Here is a 21,148-nt window from a genome sequence, read left to right as displayed (position 1 = left end):
TGTATGCTTCTTTATATTTTAGAAAGACTTCTCAACATGTGCTTATGGCCTTAAAATAATGAGAAAATAGTATTTCAAGTTTTTTATTTTCAGAGCTCCTTTTATGAATCATTTTGTTACTGGAAAGGACTTAAAATATTTACTAAACGAATGACTTTTAAAGAACTATTTCAAAGCACCCTTAACCAAAAATGGAACTGAGTTCTGGGAATATTCTTATAACCAAAGAACTATATATTGGATGGCAAATACTCTATCAATTTAGGTAGCAAACATTCTGAAATCATTTTCTTTCTCAAAGTTATTTTTTTTCTTCGGTTATAAGATATAGGGGCTATGTAAATATAAGGTAAGGAAATATGGGCTTTGGACACAAATAGGCAGAATATGGACTACTAATGGAGATGGCGTGGGAGCTACAAATGAATAAGAAATAGAAATTCTCAGAAATGGACTGCATTGTACAATTCCTGATGAAACACTTTACACTCTGAATGGACTGAGTAATTTTGTAGGAATTTATAAATTACCAAACTGTCTCCAGAAGAAGAAAAATATTTTATTGCCTTAGAATTCATAGAATAAGTAATAACAGTAAAAGCTACCTCTATCATTTTTACCATCCTGAAGAAATACAACTAGCTCAGGTGATTTCACAGAGAGTTTTACTGATATTCTGAAAAACATGAAATTACTGTTTTGGGCCATTGAGTATGAACTTGAGATCTTAAGATGTGAATTTTTTTTGGCTTTTTTAAAATTATAATTAATAGAAGGGTTACATTATATTCGCCAGATAGAAGGTGCATTACTTCACATACATTGATACCCTTTTATCAGCTGCTGTTTAGTATTCTTTTGGAAGTATATACAAAAGTGACTAGGTAAACTAAATTATGAAAAGCAATACACCATATAACTTTTAGGCCCAGGCTTCAGAAAGGTAGATTAAGCTAGACACCAGCGACTCATGCTGTAATTCTAGGTACTCAAGAGGCTGAGATGTGAGGATCGCGGTTTAAAACCAGCTTCGGCACTGAAAGCAGTAAAGACAGTGAGACTCTTATTTCCAGTTAACCACTAGAAAACCGGAAGTAGTGCTGTGGCTCAAAGGTCAGGGACAGTGCCCAGGCCCAGAGTCCAAGCGTCACAACTGACCCAAAAAAAAAAAAAAAGAAAAGATAGATTAAGACAGGAGACAAAAGATGAACTACAGGAGTTGCAGAATGTGTCAGTTAGGCTTCCTGGACTTATAGGGTTCACTGTATCTCCCTAGGTAACTGACATCTTGCCTTGATACTTGGCTTACAAAGATCCTCAGAGTCTGGCAGATCTCATTAAGTTTAGTTTGACGGGAGCAGCCTTGGTACTCCAAGTCCTACACGGCTTCTCTGGAGTTGATAGCTAGCACTTGTGCAGTTTGTTAATGCAGCGTAGTGGTTAGGAGAGTGGGGTTGGGGCTGAGACTGGCTGGCTTCAGTAGGTGGCTCAAGTTGGGTGGCCTCTGGAAACTCAGTTAACATCTTTATATTTCAATTTCCTCATCTCTAAAATGAAGTTGTGAGTTGGTTGGGGATTGAATGAGATTGGTATTTAAATGCTTAGCATAGTGTTGGGCACATAGCTAGTGCTTTGTGCATTTTTGCCATAATTATGGTAATAGTGATGGTGAGGATGATTTACATAGATGTCCCTTTAGAGAAAGGGCTAGAACAGGTTTCTGTTGGATAGAGTGAGAATGGCGGGTGGTGGCTGTGTGTTTACATCACGAGTCTCTTTGATAACATGCTCTGCTTTCCGTAGGCCTGACTGCAGAGCACAGTGACCAAGTGCAAGTTCTTCATTCTCTTGGCTCATAGTCTACATTCCATAAGTCATTCTGCTAATTGATCGTATTTGATTTTGAACACAGATTTGCCTTTGTTTGGACAAAGACTAGACTTACTTCAGCTAATTATTTCTTCCATTTTCACTCTACTATGGCCAGTTATTTTTTTTAAAGTTGAAATTATGAAAGAAAAGAATGTTATTTATAACCTGTTACTTCAGACAACCCATGCCAGATTTCAGTACATGTCTGACTATATTTTTTTCCTAGGTGTTTAGAACATAAGAAAGCAATTCTCTAAATAGAACAAAATATTCTTATTCCTCTTTTAAGATGTATTTTCACCTGTCTGTGAATTTTTTCAAATCGGTCCTAATATTAGAAATTTTTCAAAAATCAGCACTGAGATTCCATTAAAGATATGTTTTCAAATTTTATAGATGTGAAGAATGAGCTGTCTATCTAGACATTTTGTATATGTGCAAGTTTGAAAATGTGCCAAGGCTATTTTATAGCTTTCTGATAAAACTTGTTATTTTTCTGTTGCAGGAGAAAGAATTTCGCTTAGCAGTGCCAGAAAGTGTTCTGAGAGTCAAAATAATCACCATGTCATTTGAATTCTAAGTTTTAGCCTTTAAAATTCTTTATCTACAGATTCTATGAATATTTTACAGAAAAGTAAACTGAGAGATAGAAAGGTTAAGTAACCTTTCTGTTTTCAGTCATTTTAGAAATAAACATAATTCATAGCCTCTCCCTATTAGATCAGATGATAACATTTTCATATATTTTAGGACATAAACCTTTAGAGGAGTTATGGATATTTGAACTTTACTGAAAATTTATGAGTAATGCTATCAAATAAAACAAGGCAATTATTTTCAATTTTGTAAAAAAGACTCCTAATGTTATTTGGAATATATCTTTCTCACCTTGTAAAAGTGATACTTAGGAAAGTTGAGATGTTGGAGAATTAAGCACTTACCGAATGATAGTGAGGACAAATGGACTTTAGTTGTTTAGAAAGATAATACAAAAGGAGTTTAGAAAGAAAGCAGTGAATGAAGTAACTTTAGGGAGAGGTTGCAAGAGTATAGAGTGTGGAACATAGTCATACCTAACAAATAGAAGTGAATGTAAAGTCTTCCTTTCATGTAAAAAATAAAACTATGAGGAATGTGAAACATGAACTCAAAGGAACCAAATACCTAACTTTTTTCATTATATTGCTTTATGTATCTCGAAGGCAAGCCAAATCTAAAGACTTTGGGGTGGGAGGTATTGGGATCTAACAGGGCTCTTTTATTTCATTTTATTTCAAGTTTTTAAAAATACTTTTTTGGTATGATTTCTAGCAGATGGGGGCCTTCAATGCAGCCATTGTAAAATTTAGATAGCTGCCTAACTGTCCGTTTAGCTGTCTAACTTTTAATGCCATCATCCTGAGTTTTCATTCTTGTGTTTCTTAGTTGTGTCTGTTTTGGTTCAGTATACTTTTAGGAGCACAAGAATTCCTTGAGGAGTTCTGTTTTAGCAGGCATTCAAGGACATGTCTGATGTGTATTTGTGGACTTTCATTTAGGGGAAATGTGTTACCTCTCTCAAGGGGACTTTGGGAACCAAGTCTAACCAAGGAGGCCCCAGGAATAAATGAGAAGCAGATATGAAGACAAAACTACTGTGCTATAAGAAGTGCATATAATGTCTCCTTTGGTGTTTGAAGCAACTATCTATTGCATAGACCTTCTTGTATAGGAATGTGATGAGATTTGTTGCAGGACTCCCAGACTTTGAATATGCAGAAGTCACTAGGGCCACCTATGATTCTCCTTCCATCTCCTGGACTCTTTGTGCAGCAAATGCAGGAATCTGCATTCTTGACTAGCACTAAAGATGGTTCTCTGAAAAGTGGGACTATACTTATGAGGTGGTGGGTTGGAGAAGTCATTTGACCTGTTATAACCTGGACAGGCTCAGCACAGGTGACTCAAACCTGTAATCTTAATTACTCAGAAGGACGAGATCAAAGGTTTGCACTTTCAAACCAGTCCAAAAAGAAAAGTCCCAAGAGATTCTCCAGTTAACCTGCAAAAAGACAGACTAGAGGCATGGCTTGGGACCTGGAGTGGGGCCTAATGGTAGAATGCTTGCCTAGCATGCATGAAGCCCTGGGTTCGATTCCTTGATGCTACATACACAGAAAATCTGGAAATGGTGCTGTGGCTCAAGTGTTACAGCACTAACTGTGACAAAGCTCAAGGATAGTGCCCAAGCCCTGAATTTAAACCCCAGGATTGGCAGAAAAGTAAAGAAAGAGGCATGGTTGAAGTGGTAAAGTGTCAGCCATGAATAAAGCAGGCCGTATATGAAGGAAAGTCTCTCTGACTTTAAACCCTGGAACTGGCAAAAATAAACCTAGAAGGGGTTTTCATAGTTCATTTTTTTTTTTTTGGCCAGTCCTGAGGCTTGAACTCAGGGCCAGGGCACTGTCCTTAGACACTTTTTGATCAAGTCTAGCACTGTACCACTTGAGCCACAGTGCTACTTTTGGCTTTTCCTATGTATGTGGTACTGAGGAATCAAACCCAGGGCTTCGTGCATGCTTGGCGAGCACTCTACCACTAGGTCATGCTCCCAGCCCCATAGTTTATCTTTTAACAGTAATAACAGTATGGGAATGTAAGCATCAACCACATAATTCTGATTGAAAAAGTATTTGAGAATAGCTATGTTTGGCTGAGTACAGTGACTCAAACATGTAATCCTAGCCATGAGTGATTGCCCTTGGATTCCAGCTTGGGCTAACAAAGTTCATGAGCCCTCATCTCAAAAGAAATAGTAGGGCACAATGATACACATTTGTTGTCCTAGTTATGGCAAGAAGAATAAATAGCTGGGCAAAGTGGCTCACACTTGTAATCCTAGCTACTCAGGAGGCTGAGATCTGAGGATCAAGGTTCAAAGCCAACCCAGGCATAAAAGGACCTGAGACTCTTTATCTCTAATCAACCTCTAGAAAACTGGAAGTGGGGCTATGGCCCAAGGGCAGGGCAGTAGCCTTGAGCTGAAGAGCTCAGGCATAGTGCTCAGGTAGAGTTCAAGCCCCATGACACCCCCCCACACACACAAAATAAAAGAAGCATAAATAGCATTGCTGTTCAGACTGGTCCAGGCAGAAAGCGAGGCCCTATCTCAAAAATAGCCAAGCCAGAGCAAAAAGGGCTGGAGATGTGACTCAAGCCAAGTGGTAAAGAATCCACCAAAAATGTATGAAGCTGTGAGTTCCAGCCCCAGAGTACCCTTCCCACAAATGTTATATATAATTAAATATATACCAATGTGTAGATATAAATACATCATTTGTTGTTTTCTAGATATTTTACCAAAAAGTGAACTTCATATTTGAGGTAAAAACAGAACATACCAGTCTCTAAAGTTAATAAACTGGGTGTCTCTTTAGTAAAGAAGCAAATAAATACTTGGAGTCAAAGACCTTGACACACAGTGCTCTGTGTGAGGAAGGATTCTGCATCATCTCTCCTGTAACTCAGTCTGGATGTCATTAATCAGCATGTTCTGGCTAATCTTAATTGTCATGATGCTGTGAGAAGATGTGATAGCTATTCAAACCATGTGGGGTATATTATTAAGAGTCATTGTTGGGTGGGAGGATGAAGTGAACCTGGAATGAAACAAGTCAGGCGTCCAGTTTTGGTATTTCCTGTTATTAATGCTAGAATAGCTTATTTTTTTATGTCAAAGCTAAAAGGTACTTAACTTTTCCTCTGATATTTATAGTGTATATGTACGTATATATCAGCATACATGTACATACAAATGTGTAGAGCCGTATTTGATGACCAAAAGAGAAGAGGCCCCAAGGGCTCTTTAGTATGCAATTAATATTTTGGTCAGAAAATCAGCAGATTGTTTCAGTATGGTTATGTTATGACATCATATTCCAGTAAAGTTATAATGAACAGAAATTTTGTTTGTCTCTGTGGCAAACCGAAATGAGTTTTGTAATTGTCAGCAGGCCATAGTGATTAGAGTGGCGCCCACTCCTTCTACCATAGTTAAAGGTCTGCTCACATTCCAGTTGTGGACCTCTATTTTCAGAAGTTTATAATTAATTGTAAACATTTGCTCTATGGTGAAAGCTTACTGTGTAAAATCAGTTCAGGAGTAAATTTCTGATTTCAGGCTGTCTGTTTTAAAGTTTAATAGAGCCTGTTAAAATATGCACAAAGTTCTGTGGAGGTGGCAAAATTGAATTTTGTGGGATACAAAGTGAAGATAATCTGCATTATTCATATTAGTCTGTTGAAATTTTTGCATTAAAGATCTAAAATTAGTAAAGTGGGATTGTACATTTCAGTACTCTAGTTATTATAATCAAAGAACAAAAGACTTTAAATTCCTTTTAGTCTTTAAGACATTAAAAATAATCTTTTAGTGCAATTGATTTTTTTCTTCCTTTAATTTCTAAAATATTTTTAATTAAAATGAAATTGTATGTCTAGATAATAAAAACACATTTAAATACTTTATTTTAAAACAGTAGAAAACTGTAGGCCAAGAAAATTGATTTTGAAGTAGCACCTTTATCTGTTTTCATACTCTGATTTCTTTAGTTTATCTGACACTGTTAATTATCCCTTTTCCTGACATTTCATTGTAATTTCTTTTCTTACTCTGACCCTCTTTCATCTGCTTCATTGCCATCTATTGTTTACCCTGCACTTTGATCATAGGCATTAAAGAGGTCCTAGCCTTAGGCTGTTTGGTTCCTTTACACTTACAGGGTCCAAGTGTTTATACACTGACATGGTTTGAATTATTGCCTCTAATCCACATCTTCAGTACCAGTCTATATCTTTTGTTGGTCACCATCAGTGACCTTCAGCGATTAGTCTCATTTGCCCAGCAAATTCTTAACTGGGAGCTCTGTTCAGCTGATCTCAGATTGACTATAGAATACCACTACTTGGATGCCTATTAATCATTTAATAGTCATTTGAACTTCTTTTTTTACTTTGAAACATTTTTTAACAAATGTTTCTTACTTTTTCAGCCATTTCAGTTCCTTTCCGTTTTCAGCCATTTCAATTCACCATTCCCTCAAAATGATCTTATTCTTTTGGCTTCTTGCTGTGTTCAGTGTTCATATCTCTCTGCCATCATTTCACTTAGTCTCTGAGTAACTTTAGATACAATTAATCCCTCCGTGGCACACTTGTATTTTAGGAAGGACACCATGCTTACTTGGCTTTCATTTTTTTTCTCTTCCTCTTGTTGTATTAATGACTTTAAATATAATTTCTGAATTGATCCTTTCTAGATTTCATCTTTATCTTAGGAGGCGCTCATTCATGTTTATCTTAGACATCTTGCCTATGTGTCTAGCCTTACAAATCTGATTTGTCCGTTTGATGTGCCTACTTGGATACATTAGACTTAGTAAGGACCAATAATTTAGCATCTCCAAAACAGAGGTGCTAATATCTGTCATCTAGCAAACATTCCTTTTGCTTGCAGCATTCAATGTCTACAGACACAGATTCTTCATCTTCTAGCCTTTATTTCCATAACCCTGAGGATCCTTGAGTAATTTCTCACAACCCAGGTAAGTCCATTTTCATTTTAAAAATTTGTGCACACTCCAAGAACTTCTCTGACTTACTCTTTTAGACTCTTTTAGATGGTTCATGCCACCATCGCCTTTTCCTGTATTTGCTCAGTTGTGTACTATTAGATAACCCTGTTTCCACTACTGTTCTCGTTCAGCCTGATCTCAGCATAGTAAATAATTCTTCTATAGTGTAAGGTAAATAATGTTTATTTTCTTCTCAGAATAGCTGGCCACTTCACTCTGAGTAATAGCCAGACTCTTAAAATGATTTTTTAGGAGAAGCTTAAATCTGACCATCTTTTTCATCTTCTAGCTTTCCCATCCTCCCCTCAGCTCCAGCAAGATTAGTCTCCTTTGAGTTATTTGAACATGTGTGCCCCAGGACCTTTGTACATGCCATTTTCTCTGTTTATGATGACTGGTCCCAGATACTGGCATGGTTTACTCTCTCATATTTTAGATCTTTATATAGTTGTCATTTTCTCAGTGAAACCTTCCTTACCTACTTTACCTAAAACTTACCTTCCTGAAACTAAAATTCTTCCCTCTTTTTCTTATATTTCATATACTAGATATTTTCCATATTTGTCTATCAGTTCTACTATTATGTTTTTGTTCCCGTCATAGTTCCCTTCCAGAAGTCACTCCAGGTGTTCATTTCCATTTGTTGAATTAATAGACTTTTTTTTTTGCCAGTCCTGGAGCTTGAACTCAGGACCTAGGCACTGTTCCTAAGATTTAGTTTTGCTCAAAGCTGGCTCTCTACCACTCAGCAAAAGCACTACTTCTGACTTTTTTTTGTTAGTCATGGAGCTTGAACTCTGGGCCTGGGTGCTGGTTCCTGAGCTAGCGCTCTACCACTTGAGCCACAGTGCCACTTCCCACTTCTGAATTTTTCTGAGTGATTTACTGGAGGTAAGAGTCACACTAACTTTCCTGCCCAGGCTGGCTTTAAGCCATCCTCAGATCTCAGCATCCTGAGCGCGCTTGCTCTCTCTCCCTCTCCCCGCCCCCTCCCTCTCCCCCTTTCCCGCTTCTCTCTCTCCTTCCCCCTCTCCCTCTCTTTTTCTTTCCCTCCTTCTCTTCTTCCCTTCGCCCTCTCTCCTTCCTTCCCTCCCCTTTCTTCTTCCTTCCTTCTTTTCTTTTCTTTCATCTTCTTGGTTTTTGTCTCCTATTTTATCTCCGTTGACGTTGATGTGTGTGTGTGTGTGTGTGTGTGTGTGTGTATTTTTTTTTTCCCTAACACTAAGGTTCTTTCACAGGGCCTTTTGCTTGTTTACTTTGTATTCTACCGTTCTATTACTTGAGCTATGCCTCCAGCCTAGCTTTTTTTTTTTCTGGTTATTTTGGAGATGGAGCCTTTTGAGTTGAGGCTAGCCTTGAAACATGATTCTCTTAATCTTAAGTATCCAGGATTATAAGTGTGAGCCACTGTTTCTTTTTTAAAATTATAATTAATAAGAAGGGTTATATTATATTCACCAGCTAGAAGGTACATTACTTCACAAACATTGATACCCTTTCTCATGTTTTTAGTCCCATTTCCCTCCCCACACCTCTCCCCTCATCTTGTTTTTTGCCCTTCCCTATCCTATTTCAAATAAACATATATATAATATATCAGATAACAAGGTAAGATACTGTAACAATATGAGATAACCAAGGGACAACACAAGAGATGAAAAATAACATAGTGTATTAAGGACAACAATAACTCATTATATGCCTTTTGTTTCTACATCCTGGAGATCCTTTCATCTTATATGGCCTATATGGTGTCTCGGTTTTGCCCTATTGTAAACCTCTGCTAGAAGAGTCCAAAGTTTGTACTAATTATGACAAATGAGGGAAACCATTGAGCCTATGTTCCTTTGAGTCTGGCTTTCTTCACTTAATATGATTTTTTTCCAACTCTTTCCATTTCCTTACAAATGGGGCGATGTTGTCCTTTCTGATGGCAGCATAGACTTCCATTGTGTATAAATACCACATCTTGTTGATCCACTCATCAACTGAGGGGCATCTGAGTTGGTTCCATATCTTTGCTATGGTAAATAGTGGTGAGCCACTGATTCTATGTTCCTGTTTTTTTCTTATTTCCTTCTAGGCTTATACTTGTTTCAGGTCCTCTTATCCTCTCATATCTGTATTATTGTAACTCTATAGTCATACTTTGTTACCTCAGTCTCATTAGACACAAATCTGCTAGGCTTTATTTTTCATATATTTTTTATTGTAATTAATAGAAGGGTTACATTATATTCACCAGATAGAAGGTGCATTATTTCACATACATTGATGCCCTTTCTCATGTCTTGGTCCCCATTTCCCTCCCTCTGCCCCGCCCCTCATCTTTTCCCCCCTTCCCTATCTATTTCAAATAACCAGATAGACATATATACAATATATCAGATAACAAGGTAAAAAACTGTAACAATATGAGATAACCAAAGGGATAGCAAAAGAAATGAGAGATAACATATTACATTGAGGACAACAATCACTCATTATATGGTTTTTGTTTCTTTATCCTGGAGGTCCTTTCATTTAGTGTCGCTCTATATGGCCTTATATATCTAGGTTTTGCTCTGTTGTAAATGTCTGCTAGGAAAGCCCAAGGTTTCTACTGATTATGATTGAGCCTATGTTCCTGTGAGTCTGGCTTACTTCACTTAATATGATTTTTTCTAAGTCTTTCCATTTCCTTACAAATGGGGCGATATTCTTCTTTCTGACGGCTCTGTTAGGCTTTTTAGTTTAAACATAAATATATTTTATTTAATATTTAATAATGTGATACTTGATAATAATTCTTAAGAATTGAACATCTGCTCAACAGCAGTAGTCATCAGAGAAATGCAAATCAAAACTTTAATGAGATACCATGTCACTCCAGTTGGAATGACTATTATCAAAAAGACAAGTGATGGTAAGAATGCAGATAAAGGGAACTTCTCACTCTTGATGGGAATATACATCAGAACAGTTATTGTAAAGAACATGGATGTTTCAAAAAACTATAAGTAGGCCCAGGAGTTTGGCCTACTGGTTGAGTGCTTGCCTACCATGCACGAAGACCCAGGTTCAATTCCTCGGTACCACCTACATGGAAAAAAGCCAGAAATGGTACTGTGGCTCAAGTGGTAGAGCTCCAGCCTTGTAAAGCTCAAGGACAGTGCTTGGGCCCTGGGCTCAAGCCCAGGACTGGCAAAAAAAAAAAAAAGTATAAGTAGAATTACTTTATAACCTATTTATATTACTTGTGGGTATCTAAGGAGAAGAACTGCAGTTAGTATGTTCAAGGGACATCGTCCTTGCATGTGTGTTGCAGAGCTATTCATAATAGCCCTGATTTGGAATTGACTTAGTTGTTTATTGATGGATGAATGATAAGAAAATGTGTAAACTGAGAGAGATGCCCATACTGTAGAATCCTAGGTAAGAATAGGAGAACTCTGATTTGAGACCAGTCTAGGCAAAAGTTAGCTAGACCTTACCTGGAAACCAAGGTGGACGAGGTGAGGCAGGCCTGCAATCCTAGGTAGATAGCTTGTAGAGGTAGAAGAATTATCATTTGAGGTAGATCTTGTATCAAAAACAACAACAAAAAACCTATCTGATAAACTAAGAGAAACAAAATTCGAGAGGAACAGTTCAAGGGATAAAGTACTTGTGTAGCTAGTTTGAAGTACAGAGCACACACACACACACACACACAGTGGTAGTTTGAAGTACAGAGTACACACACACACACACACACACACACACACACACACACACACACACACACATACACACAGTGGTGTATGCCAGGCACCTGTAATCCTAACCTACTCAGGTGGCCGAGATCTGAGGATTGTGGTTCAAAGCTGGCCCAGGCACAGAAGACTGTGAGAGGGTTGGGAGTTTGGCCTATAATAGATTATATTATTTGTCCATAAATTCTTCCTGTTTCTTTCTTTTTAGTTGTTCGTAGGGGTTGAATTCTGGGCCTGGGCACTGTCCCTGAGCTCTTCAGCTTAAGGCTAGTGCTCTACCACTTTAGCCATAGCGCCATTTCTAGTTTTCTAGTGATTAATTGGAGATAAGTGTCTCATGTCTCACCTACTTTTGTGCCAGGGCTGGCTTTGAACTGCAACCCTCAAATCTTATCCTCCTTAGTAGCTAGGATTACAGATGTGAGCCACTGGTACCTAGCTTATAAATTCTTTTATATGAGTCAACATAGGTTGAATTCAAGGGCCCATGTGATGTCAAATTAGCCCAGGAAGAAAAATACTACACATTCTTACATATATTTAGGTCAAAGAAGTGTAGAAAATAGAATACGAGTTATAGAGACTAGAAAGGAGTTTAAGAAGGAAGAGTAACTTTCAGTTCTGTGTTGATAACTATAGTTGATGTTAGTTAATTGCCTATTTTAAACAGAGCATTTGGGATATTTCCAACACAAAGAAATGATATGTCTGAGGTTATATATGTGTGCCAGTTACCCTAATCTGATTATTACATGTTGGGTACATATATTGAAATATTTACTCTACTTGTCTGTACATTACTGTGTGTCAAGTAAAAACATTCATACTGTGATATTCTTATTCCTCTTAATCCAGTTAAGTCCATTTTCCTGCCACTGTGTTTCTGATGAGAGCTGTCTTCGGGTAGCTATGTGTGCAGTGACCCCTGTTTCTGCAATGCCCCCACCTCAGCCCCACAACATTTACCTCACGTCCACCAAAATTTGAAAACTTGCCAGGAAGTCTTCTGTGATTCAATTACTTTTTTTTTTCTTTACTGTATTTACTTCTATTTAATGTGGTATTCCACATTGCTGTGGAATCAGTATATACTGTTGTCTACAGATAATATTGACTCACATTTTATCATAAATATATTCATGAGGTTAAAATTTTATTAGGATTAGAGGATTTGTATGGTACATTATACAGTTGGTAACATCTTAAAACAAATTTTACTAATGATTGTAAAGTGGTTTTATTAAGCTAACACTAATGTTTTTGTTTTCTTATTTTAGGTACCATTGCCCAATGCCTAAGATCTTTTACGTTCAACTCACTGTAGGAAATAATGAATTTTTTGGTGAAGGAAAGACCCGGCAAGCTGCAAGACACAATGCTGCAATGAAAGCTCTTCAGGTGCTGCAGAATGAGCCAATTCCAGAAAAATCTCAGGTGGGTGCTTGCTGCATGAAACCAGTCTTTTTCTTATGCTTTCCCAGTGGGATTCTTGACCACACAAACAAGTGTATTATGTAAATATATACTCTATTTGGGAAGAAAAACAGTATGATAGTTTGCTAAGATTTGCTTCTATTACCTGGTGACTTACTTCTGGGTAAACAACCAGGTAACTAAACAAGAACTCACTTATTTTTGCCAGAAGGGCCCTACATTTCAAAACTTGGGATCACCTGCAGAGTTCACCTATGGAACAATTCAGGATTTGAGTATATTTGTATAAGGGTGAGATTTTATTAGTTTACGTTGCATTTAATGCTAGGTTTATTGAGCAGTGATTATCCTGTGTTTACCTAGGAGCTTGTCTTTTTTGGGGGATGGGGGTGGGTCATGGGGTTTGAATTTGGCCTCTTAGCTCAAGGTTACCGCCCTACCTTTGATCCAAGCCCCAATTCCCATTTTCCTAGAGGTTAAGAGGGAATAAGAGTCTCAGGTCCTTTTGTGCCTGGGCTGCCTTTGAACCTTGATCCTCCTTGATCTTAGCCTTCTGAGTAGCTAAGATCACAGGCGAGAGCCTGTAATCCGTGCCCAGCTTAGAAGTAAGGTATTTGAAGTCTTTATGGATATCTTTATGGATTTTTGAGTTCTACTTTATATTATAAACAAGAATATTGAGCCTAGTCTTAGGTAATTTTAACTATTCTCATGGTTTTAGCTACTTTCTCCATGTCAAAATAGTACCTCTTATTCAGGTGTATCCTATGTTGTAGGCAACTTCTTTCTAGACTTCTTCACTTGATTTATTTCAAACTCAACAGGTGAACCTTTGCAAGTATTCTTTTCCATAAACGTGCTGTTCTTTCTACTTTGGGATTTTTTTTGAATGTCAGATTATGGCTCTTAAACTGTTCATCTGTTTTTCAGTTAGATTATAAGCTTCTGACAGCAGGAATTCTGTCTCTATGTTTCTAAAATACTTATACTGTGTTCAGCACAGATGATATTGTCTGGAAGTAAGTGTTAAATAAGAGAATAAGTGACTATGTGCCAGTGCCAGACAGAGCTTAAGTAGCTAGGCTTGCATACGTATTCATTCTATGACATGGTTTTCATAGATCATATTATAATTGCAATGGAGTATTTGTATGGAATTAGGGTGGGGTGGGAGATGGGTAGAAATTCTAACAAGAATAGGTATAAGGATGTAGTATAAGTCAAAATAGTATCTGATGAGTGAGAGATTTCCTGACTTAGCACTAAATGCCTCTACATAACAAAAAATGTGGCAGCAGAACCTTGATTACTGTGTTTTTTTGAGAAGCTTCTAGGTACAGTCTGTAGTTGTTGTTGCTTACTATGTATTAGCTAGGTCTTCCTGACTGTAGAATATGTTTGTAAAGTTTATTATAAAGTGAAGATTTAATATTATTCTTTTTTGTGATTTAGAATGGTGAATCAGGAAAAGAAATGGAAGATGACAAAGATGCAAATAAATCTGAGATCAGCTTAGTGTTTGAAATTGCTCTGAAGCGAAATATGCCTGTTAGTTTTGAGGTACGTATACTTTAGAGATCTTGTATTTTTTGTGTGTTTGTTCTTGTTTTTGTTTTTTCCCCCTTGCTCTGTTTATTTTAAGCACACAATCAAAATAATGGTGAAGGGACTAGGAGCGGGGCCTAGTGGTAAAGTGCTTGCCTAGTACACATGAAACCTTGGGCTCGATCCCTTAGTATCTCATACATAGAAAAAGCCAGAAGTCATAGAATGCTCAAGTGATAGAGCACTAGCCACAGGACATGCAAAAAACCCCCCCAAAAACCCAAGACAAAGACAAAAAAACAATAGTGAAGTAGAATCCTCCTGCAAAAGTAAATATAACTGCTATATTCAATCTCACAAATATTCAAACTCATGAATATACTTCTGTGGTCAAATTCACAAGTGTTTAAACTGATGAAGTGCCCTGGGAAATATATAAACCATTCCCATACCATACATTACTGCTGAACTCTGTCTCTCTGCACTAAGCTGTTTTTATACATAGCATTTCTAGTCTTAGCATAAAATTTCTATGTGTCAGGTAATATGTAATACCTTATATAGCATTTGGGTGTCTCTCCCCCCTCCCCATTTTCTTGGTCATAGGGTTAGAATTCAGGGCTTGGCCATTGTCTCTCAGTTTCTTGCTCAAGGCTAGCACTCTACCACTTAAGCCACAGAGCCCCTTCTGGCTTTTTCCATTTATGTGGTACTGAGGAATTGAATCCAGGGCTTCATGACTGCTAGGCAAGCACTCCACCGCTAAGCTACATTCCCAGCCCCAGACGTCACAGATTTTTGCAGCTCATGTTAAGAAAGTGGCCAAGGAACAGGAAATAAGCTCAAACAGTAGTGGAGAACCCTCCAACCTGAGAAGTGAGAGCATGATGATGGTGGTTTGCGGCAACCCCAGCAGAAAGTTAGTGAGATCACGTCTCAGTGAGTAAGCCAGGTGTGATTCTATCTGTCCGGGATCTCTGCAACACAGAATGACAAAAGTGGGAGGATCATAATCTGAGGCGAGGTCCAGGAAAAAAATATACAGAGTAATAAAGGACTGGGGGCATGGCCCAATTGATAGAATGCCTGCTTTGCAAGTACACGTTTCCAAGTTCAAAACTCAGTGCTGCCATCCAGTAGAAAACTCCCACAGTTTCTCTTCAGACTGAGAAACTGTTTTCTTCCTTGACACAATTCCAGCAACGTAGGTTATCTGATTTCTTAGCCTGGAGCAGATTGAAAACCGAAGAATGAAGAAGGCACCATCAAGAAATGATGGTGAACACGTTAAACTTACAAAAATTATTGGCATATGCTTAAAAAGTATTGGGCCACTACACCAAATGGCATCAGGCAGTATGATAAGTCACTGAAGCCCTTGGGGACACCAGCTTAGTATACAATAGCATAACACAAAGTATTTGCTGTTCAAAATGGTGATCTATTGTGTTCTCTATTAAGTTGCTAGAAGCATCTTTAAAAAATTGATGAGTGAGTGGGGCAGGGAGTATAGCCTCGTGGTAGAGTGCTGGACTAGCATGCACAAAGCCCTGGATTTAGTTCTTTGGTACCACAGACACAGAAAAAGCCAGAAGTGGCACTGTGGCTCAAGTGGCAGAGTGCTACCCTTGAGCACAATGTGAGGCCCTGAGTTCAAGCTCCAGACTGGCAAAAAAAACAAATGAGTATATCGAAGTGGTTAAAATACACAACTGCTACTTAAATTAGTAAACTTAAAATTACTGGGAAAGTATACTTGTGATAAATGTGTCATTCTTAGTAATATTGGAGTTTTGAGAATCTGTTTTTGCATTCCTTTCCTCTGTTGCTCTCTAGTATTAGGACATGAAATTCAATATAATATTAAGCGACAAAGCAAATACACTATCTTTTTCCCCCGTTTTTTTGGTGCTTGTCCTGAGGCTTGAACTCAGGACTGGAAGCTATTCCTGAGCATCCTCCCCACCCTCCCAAACTAGCACTATTAGTTGAGCCACAGCTTTATTTCCTGCTTCTTTGAGGTAAGAGTCTTATGGACTTTCCTACTGAGGCCGACTTTGAACTGTGATCCTTAGGTGTTAGCCTTCCAAGTAGCTAGGATTATAGGCATGAATCACCGTCATCTGTCTGGTGGTCAGAATTTTGAAAGAGACTAAACTCTTGAGCATTTAGGGTTTGGAAGGCATCTTTTCTCTACACACTGGCATAATTTGGAAGTAAGGACAGATCATTCTAGCTACTTGGGAGGCTGAAAATCTGGAGGAGTAGCATTCAAAGCTAGTTTGGGAAGAAGTCCACCAGATGCCATCTCAGACTTGAGGCATGGGCCAAGTGGCAGAGCACCAGCTGAGCAAGCTTGAGGCTCTGAATTCAAACTGGCTACTGGTTAAAAAAAAGAAAGAAAGAAAGGAAAAAAGAACAAATTAGGGTTTAGAGAAATTTCCAGCTGAAAGATTTATAATTTCTGTTTCTAAAAGCTAGGTCTTTTTAGATATATCATGTACCTTTTTAAGATTGTATCTCATGAATCTTCCATTCTGAAGCCTTTGAAATCTCTAAGCACTGTGAGGTTAATTGTCACGTATCACTGTTTTTTTTTTTGTCATTATGATTTCATGCTTGTTTTATTTATTTGAAATTTTATTATCAGGGTATTGTATGGGGGGGTGTTCTAGTTACATTCCTGAGGTAGTGAGTACATTACTTCTGAACTTTGTTATCTTTTCCCATCTTTTTTCTCCCTACCTTTCCTCCCCTCACCACCTCCCAAGTTGTAAAGTTCATTTCTAACAATATTGTCTTGTGATTATCGCTGTCACACTGGTTCATTCTTTGTCCTTTGTCTCATCACCTGTTTTTATAGAGAGGCCCCCACATAAGATTGCTTCACAGGTTATAGAATACAGTAAGACATTTGCTAATTTACCCTGGTAGAGGAGAACATTAGGAGTGTTCACAATTATATATAATTTGTCACTCTTTTATAGTGTCTAATCTAATCTAATTTGATTTTTTTTTGCCAGTCGTATGCCTTGAATTCGGGGCCTGAGCTAGAGCTCTGCCACTTGAGCAACAACACCACTTCTGGCTTTTTTTCTGTGTATATGGTACCAAGGAATCAAACCTAAGTCTTTGTGCATGCTAGGCAAGCACTCTACCACTAGGCCAAATTCCCGGCCTCTAATTTGATTTTTAATTTTTTTGTTCTTCTGTTTGTGTTCTGTAAGAATTGGGGAGAAACTATAATTAGAATTTCTTATTTTAAATAATAAATTTAGATTATGAATTGAATGTGTGTTCATTTCTTTCAACTTAATTAAGAATCAGAAGTGCTGATACCATGCTTACATAAAGCTTTCTTTAGAAGTACTATGATTTGGCTTAGTTCTTAGTATGAATTTGTGATATGAATGTTAAAAAAAGATACGTGTTTTAAAGAGCACATCTTAAGTGCCTACATGCTGCTTACTGTTTACCTGCTTTTAATAGGTTATTAAAGAAAGCGGACCACCTCATATGAAGAGCTTTGTTACACGGGTGTCAGTGGGAGAGTTCTCTGCAGAAGGAGAAGGAAATAGCAAAAAACTGTCTAAGAAACGTGCTGCAACCAGTGTTTTACAGGAACTTAAAAAACTCCCACCTCTTCCTGTGGTAGAGAAGCCAAAACTATTTTTTAAAAAACGCCCTAAAACAGTAGTAAAGGTGAGTACTTGTGAATATTAGTTCCTTTTTCTAAACTTGCATAGTCATATTCTATATCCATCATTTGATTAATGATCAGACTACATGTATGATGATGGTCCCATAAGATCACAGTAGGGTAGAAAATTATTTTTTCTTGCACTTTTCTCTATTAAGATATGGTTAGCTATATGAATCTTGCTATGTTACAGTGCCTCAGTTGTTTTGTAAGTAATACGTTATATAGGTTTCTGTCTTTAGAGCAGTCATTTATATCACGTAGCTTAGGTGTGTAGGAAGCTTCACAAAGTTTGGGTAAACAGACTCAGACTTACACAACGATAAAGTCATGTAATGATAGATTTCTCAGAATTTATCTTTGTTGTTACCATAGTGCAGTGGTTATAATACAAGTTTTTCTTACAGTAGTTGTCGTAGAGTCAGTTAGACAAGTCTCCCTTGCTTTTTAAACACCTTTCTGCCTGTATTTTTCATTTTAAAGAATAGCAGTACCTTAGACATTTATAGTTTTTTATGGTTTATTCATATCTCCTTTAGTATAATTCTCATCATAACTATATAATGCATATGATATTATCTGTCCTTTTAACAAATAAGCTTTCACAAACATATTCAAAGAAGTTGCTCATTTTTATTTAGCTGTTGTCTGAAACATCCTGAACTGCTCTGATGTGTAAGCTGTGTTCTTCAACAACACTGCTACATAGTGATGTCTAGGTTAGCAACAAATGGCAACAGGATGCCGAGTACTACTCATACAGACAATGCTAACCAAGTTGATAGCAGCAGCAGGTAGAAATTGCCAAGTAATCTATGTGTTCGACTTAGTCCCAGCAGTTTGTATGCTTTATCATATGTAGTACTCATAGCAGCCCGAGGTTGATAGCTTAATTTTGGGTTCATTCAGGCATCTGTAACTTGCTTAGGAATAATACAGAACACACAGCTTTTGAAAGTGTTGTGAATATTTCTTTTATTGGGTCATATTTTATTTAGATTTAAAAAGAAAAAAGACAAAGATTGGGATAGATGAATCTGTGTGTGGTAGAGAAAGTGTCAGTTCAGCCTCACTTGTTTAGCAGATTTCTCACTAGGCTCTATAAATCCAGGATGATAGATATGAAGTACACAATCCTTGATGACTTTTTTGGAGCATATTTTAGATATTTATATACCTCTGTACCATTGTTTTATTTAAAATTACGTATCTATATTAATAATTACGTAAGTGTAGTACTTATGTGTGCTGGGACTGGGGCTTGAACTCAGGATCTTACATTCTTGCTTGGCTTTTTTGCTCAAGGATTAATCTATATCACTTGAGTCATACTTCTACTTCTGGCTTTGTCTTGGTTAATTGGAGTTAAATATCTCTTGCATTTGTCTGGCTGGGCTGGATTCAAATCAAGATCAACAGATCTCAGCCTCTGGAGTGGCTAGGATTTTAAGTGTGAGTCACCAGTGCCCAGCTAAATACATAGTCTTTCTAGTGAATACTGGCATTACTTCTCTTAGAAGGACATCGGTCCGTGCATCTGATAAACACTGGCACTCATTCATAGGCTCTACCCACACAATCAAGGAGTAGGATGTGACTATTTGGAATCAGTTTTCAGTTTATAAATGTCTTCATTTATAAAGTGAGAATAATAATTTGTACTTGCTTCATAATCTTATTGTAAGTCTTAACTGAAACAATGCACAGAATACATTAGTAATTGTTAAACGTTTATCATTAGTCATGTACAGAATAAATATTAAGTATTGATATTATGTCTGATATTATATTTCCATTTTATATGTATATAAATGTATCTAGGGTATATTTCAAAAATATTTAAATGCATACCATCTGTAGTGTTTCTCTGGTGGAATAACAGTACTTTACATTAGAATGACAGCAAAAAGCTGTTTACAGTGACTTCTGTCTAATCAATGAACTCAAGCCAATTTTAATAATTTAAGAATGTAAAGCTGTTAGGCTAAAAATATACATTTCTAAAATAGGATATAAATTTAACTCTTGTTTTAAGTATAGATGTTAAAATACCCGTGAAGGATGAAGGACAAGAGAAACACTTTGAACTCTCAAAATTCTTTGCTTCTACCTCTAATATATAAGCATATTGTTTCAGAACTTCCCCCTATCCATCACTCAGCTCTCAGCTTTAACTTGACTTCTTCAAGGAAGCCTTCTCTAGGCCTCCCCCAATCCTGGACTCTGTTACTCCTCTGCATTTTTCTTTATATACATCACACTTGGAATTACTTGTGCTATGTCTGTCTTATGTAAAATCAGGCCTGTAGATATCATATCCTCTGATATGAAAGGATATTTTACAAAAGCAACAAGCATGTAATGAATTAGAATCTACATATTTTTTGCCATTTCTGAGCTTGAGCTCAGAGCCTGAGCACTGTCCTTGGACTTTCTCAAGGCAAGAGCTCTACCAATTGAGCTTCAGAACCACTTCTGGCTTTTTTTTTTCCTACATATGTGGTGCCGAAGAATAGAACCCGGGTCTTCGTGCATGCTAGGCAAGCACTCTACCACTAGGCCAAACTCCCAGCCCCAGAATCTACATATTTTAAAGTATAATCTGACCTTATGCCAGCAACTATTTTTTTTTTCATCGTAAATGTATGCTTATACAGCTAGGGATTGCAGTTGCTTATGCCCCATAGAAACAGGGAAAAGAGAGGCCGGGAGTTTGGCCTAGTGGTAGAGTGCTTGCCTAGCATGCACGAATACCGGGGTTCAATTCCCCGGTACCACATACATAGAAAAAAAGCTGGAAGTGGTGCTGAGGCTCAAGTGGTAGAGCTTTAGCCTTGAGAAAGTCCAAGGACAGTGCTCAGGCCCTGAGCTCAAGCCCAGGACTGGTAGGGGAAAAAAGAAAAGAAAAGAAACAGGGAAAAGATCTGTAAAGAATGAGTTGCTTTAATTTTATTAAAGTAAAACTTTCGTACTGTCTTTTGATCCTCTTAACCATGATAGCAGTCATCTCATCTTATACACAACATCATTTGTGTTTGAGAAACTTACCCAAGGTTTTACAGGAGTGCAAGTTTTAGACCGAGTTATGTCTGTCTGCCTGTAGTGTCCATTTGAAAGTAGATAATAATTGTGAACTCCTTTTAGATTTACTCTCTTTAAGAAGTTACTGTTAATATGTAATCTTTCTTAACTAGTCCTGGGGCTTAAACTTAGGTCCTGGACACTGTCCTTGAGCTTTCTTAAGGCTACTA

The 21,148-nt window shown here is 37.4% G+C and overlaps 1 protein-coding gene across 7 annotated transcripts in view; it reads left to right on the top strand.

The window, feature by feature from the left end:
• Stau2 (staufen double-stranded RNA binding protein 2) overlaps positions 1-21,148 on the top strand; it is a 616,065-nt gene that overhangs the window by 436,779 nt on the left and 158,138 nt on the right. For all 7 annotated transcript variants that reach the window (XM_090338967.1, XM_090338966.1, XM_090338968.1 and 4 more), the window contains 3 exons: positions 12,496-12,652; positions 14,105-14,212; positions 17,687-17,899. In XM_090338967.1, the coding sequence (XP_090195093.1) occupies positions 12,496-12,652; positions 14,105-14,212; positions 17,687-17,899 (478 nt within the window). The remainder of the gene's footprint in view (positions 1-12,495; positions 12,653-14,104; positions 14,213-17,686; positions 17,900-21,148) is intronic.

This window comes from Megascapheus bottae, chromosome 9 (assembly GCF_031878675.1).
Source record: "Megascapheus bottae isolate mThoBot1 chromosome 9, mThoBot2.hap1, whole genome shotgun sequence".
Taxonomy (NCBI): Eukaryota; Metazoa; Chordata; class Mammalia; order Rodentia; family Geomyidae; genus Megascapheus; species Megascapheus bottae.
This window is presented reverse-complemented; position numbering and strand designations above follow the sequence as displayed.